At 60.3% G+C, this 1,882-nt stretch overlaps 1 protein-coding gene across 1 annotated transcript in view; it reads right to left on the reverse strand.

The window, feature by feature from the left end:
* Nucleotides 1–1,882, reverse strand: part of LOC119430457 (phosphodiesterase 4D interacting protein) — a gene marked incomplete in the record, with an annotated part of 68,222 nt that overhangs the window by 27,567 nt on the left and 38,773 nt on the right. The window contains 8 exon segments of the mRNA XM_037697869.1: nt 75–254; nt 327–458; nt 535–630; nt 708–866; nt 969–1,178; nt 1,252–1,335; nt 1,404–1,523; nt 1,605–1,742. Coding sequence (XP_037553797.1) covers nt 75–254; nt 327–458; nt 535–630; nt 708–866; nt 969–1,178; nt 1,252–1,335; nt 1,404–1,523; nt 1,605–1,742 — 1,119 coding nt within the window.

Genomic DNA, 1,882 nt, shown 5'->3' on the forward strand with positions numbered 1-1,882 from the left:
TTTGGACCTGAACTTCCTGCGTCTGAGCATGCTTTTATTTTGAAATGTGACAGGATGTTGCTGTGTTTTTGGACCTGAACTTCCTGCATCTGAGCGTGCAGCGCCTCCTGCAGCTGGCCCATGATGGTGTCCCTCTCCCTCAGGACCCGGTTCTGCTGGTCCTCTGCGTCCCGCTGCAGACTCTGGACGTTCCTCTGGGTCTGGGTGACCCGGTCCAGCTCCAGAACCTTCCCCCTCAGCAGCGCCTCCAGACTCTGAGACACAAAGAGACGGTCAGGCCCGAGGCGGGACGCAGCGTTGGACCGGAGCGGCGCCGGTCGGCTTACAGCGATGGTCTCCTCGTTGTTGGACAGGACGCGGCGCTGCCGGTCCAGATCTCGGTCCTTCTCCCGGAGCTGCAGCTGCAGACGACGGTTCTCCTCCTGCTCCTCGGATCGGAACCTTTCGTCCACGGCTCGCTGCGGGTGGGACAGACAGTCGGATCAGAAGGTCCGGTCGAGATGAACGGGTTTTGTTCTGGATGGTTCGCCTCACCTCCAGAGCTCGGTCCCTTTCAGTGATTCTCTGACGAAGCCTCAGAACCAGGGAGTCTCCGGTCCCCTTCGGACCCTCCAGCAGCTCGCGGTACTCCTGTCAGAACCCAACAGAACCTCCAGCTCAGACTCTCATCGTACAAACTCTTATTTTGACGGAGCAGCGGTTCTGACCTCCACCAGCTCCTCTTTGCTCTTCAGGGAGGTCCTCAGCTCCTTGAGGCTCCTCTGGTGCTCCTCCTCCCCCCGCCGGCTCTCCTGCTGGTTCTCCCTCAGCTGCTCCTCCTTCTCCTGCAGAACGGACCGGACCTCCTGCAGAACCAGCTGCAGCTCCTGAAGGTCACATAAACAGAATGAAGACGGGTTCAGAGCGCCAGGACCAGAACCAGCACCGCGGTCCGATCCCAGGTCCGATCCCAGGTCCGACCCCCCCACCTGGTTGTGTCTCTCCGCCTCCCTCCTCTGCTGCAGCGCCTCCTGCAGGTCTCTCTCCAGTCCCTCCAGGGCCCGGTTCTGGTTCTCCTGGGCCCTGGCTGCCTGCCGCTGCGCCCGCTGACCCGCCTGCAGCTCCAGCTGGGTCTGGAACAGAGACGCCTGCAGGACCAGAACCTCCATCTGACCCGGAGCAGCTTCGGAACCGGACCTCTGCGGGTGAGAGGAGCAGATGGAAGGTGGTTCTGGGTTCACGATACCGGGTCATAAATGAAAGACAACGGACCTGGAGCTGGCTGCGGACCGAGAGTTCTCTGAGAGAACCCAACATCTGGTTCTGGTCCTCGATGACCCGGTGCAGCTCAGAAACCTGCAGACAGAACCAACATGGGTTTGGACCTTTCCTTCCTGGTACCAGGCCCGTCTCCTTCGTCTTACCTCCGCCTCCTTGGAGCGGACCGTCTCGGTGAGGTTCTGGACGCTCCTCTCCTGCTGCCGGGCCTCCAGCCGGGCCGAGCCCAGCTCCAGCTCCACTTCAGCCAGACGCTCCTGCAGCTTCTGAAAACCAGACAAAAGGTTCTGGTGCTGGTTCCACAGGTTCCTGCTGGGACTCAGACTGAGGAGGAGGGGTGCTGGTACCTGGTTCCTGGTCTCGCTCTCACTGATCTTGGCCTGCAGAGAACCGACCCAGTTCTGGGCCTTCTGAAGCTCCCCGACACTCTGACCAGCCGCGCCCTCGTACCGACCGAGCCGGACCTGCTGCTCGTCCAGCAGAACCTGAAGAAACACACAACAGCAGCTGAAGTTCACGTTTTTCAGCATTCAGTCCTTCAGCACAGCTTCAGCTACTTTAACCCTTCAGCCCAGCTTCAGCTACTTTAACCCTTCAGCACAGCTTCAGCTACTTTAACCCTTCA

The sequence above is a fragment of the Nematolebias whitei genome, chromosome 3 (assembly GCF_014905685.2).
Source record: "Nematolebias whitei isolate Nwh7 chromosome 3, NemWhi1, whole genome shotgun sequence".
NCBI classification, from domain to species: Eukaryota; Metazoa; Chordata; class Actinopteri; order Cyprinodontiformes; family Rivulidae; genus Nematolebias; species Nematolebias whitei.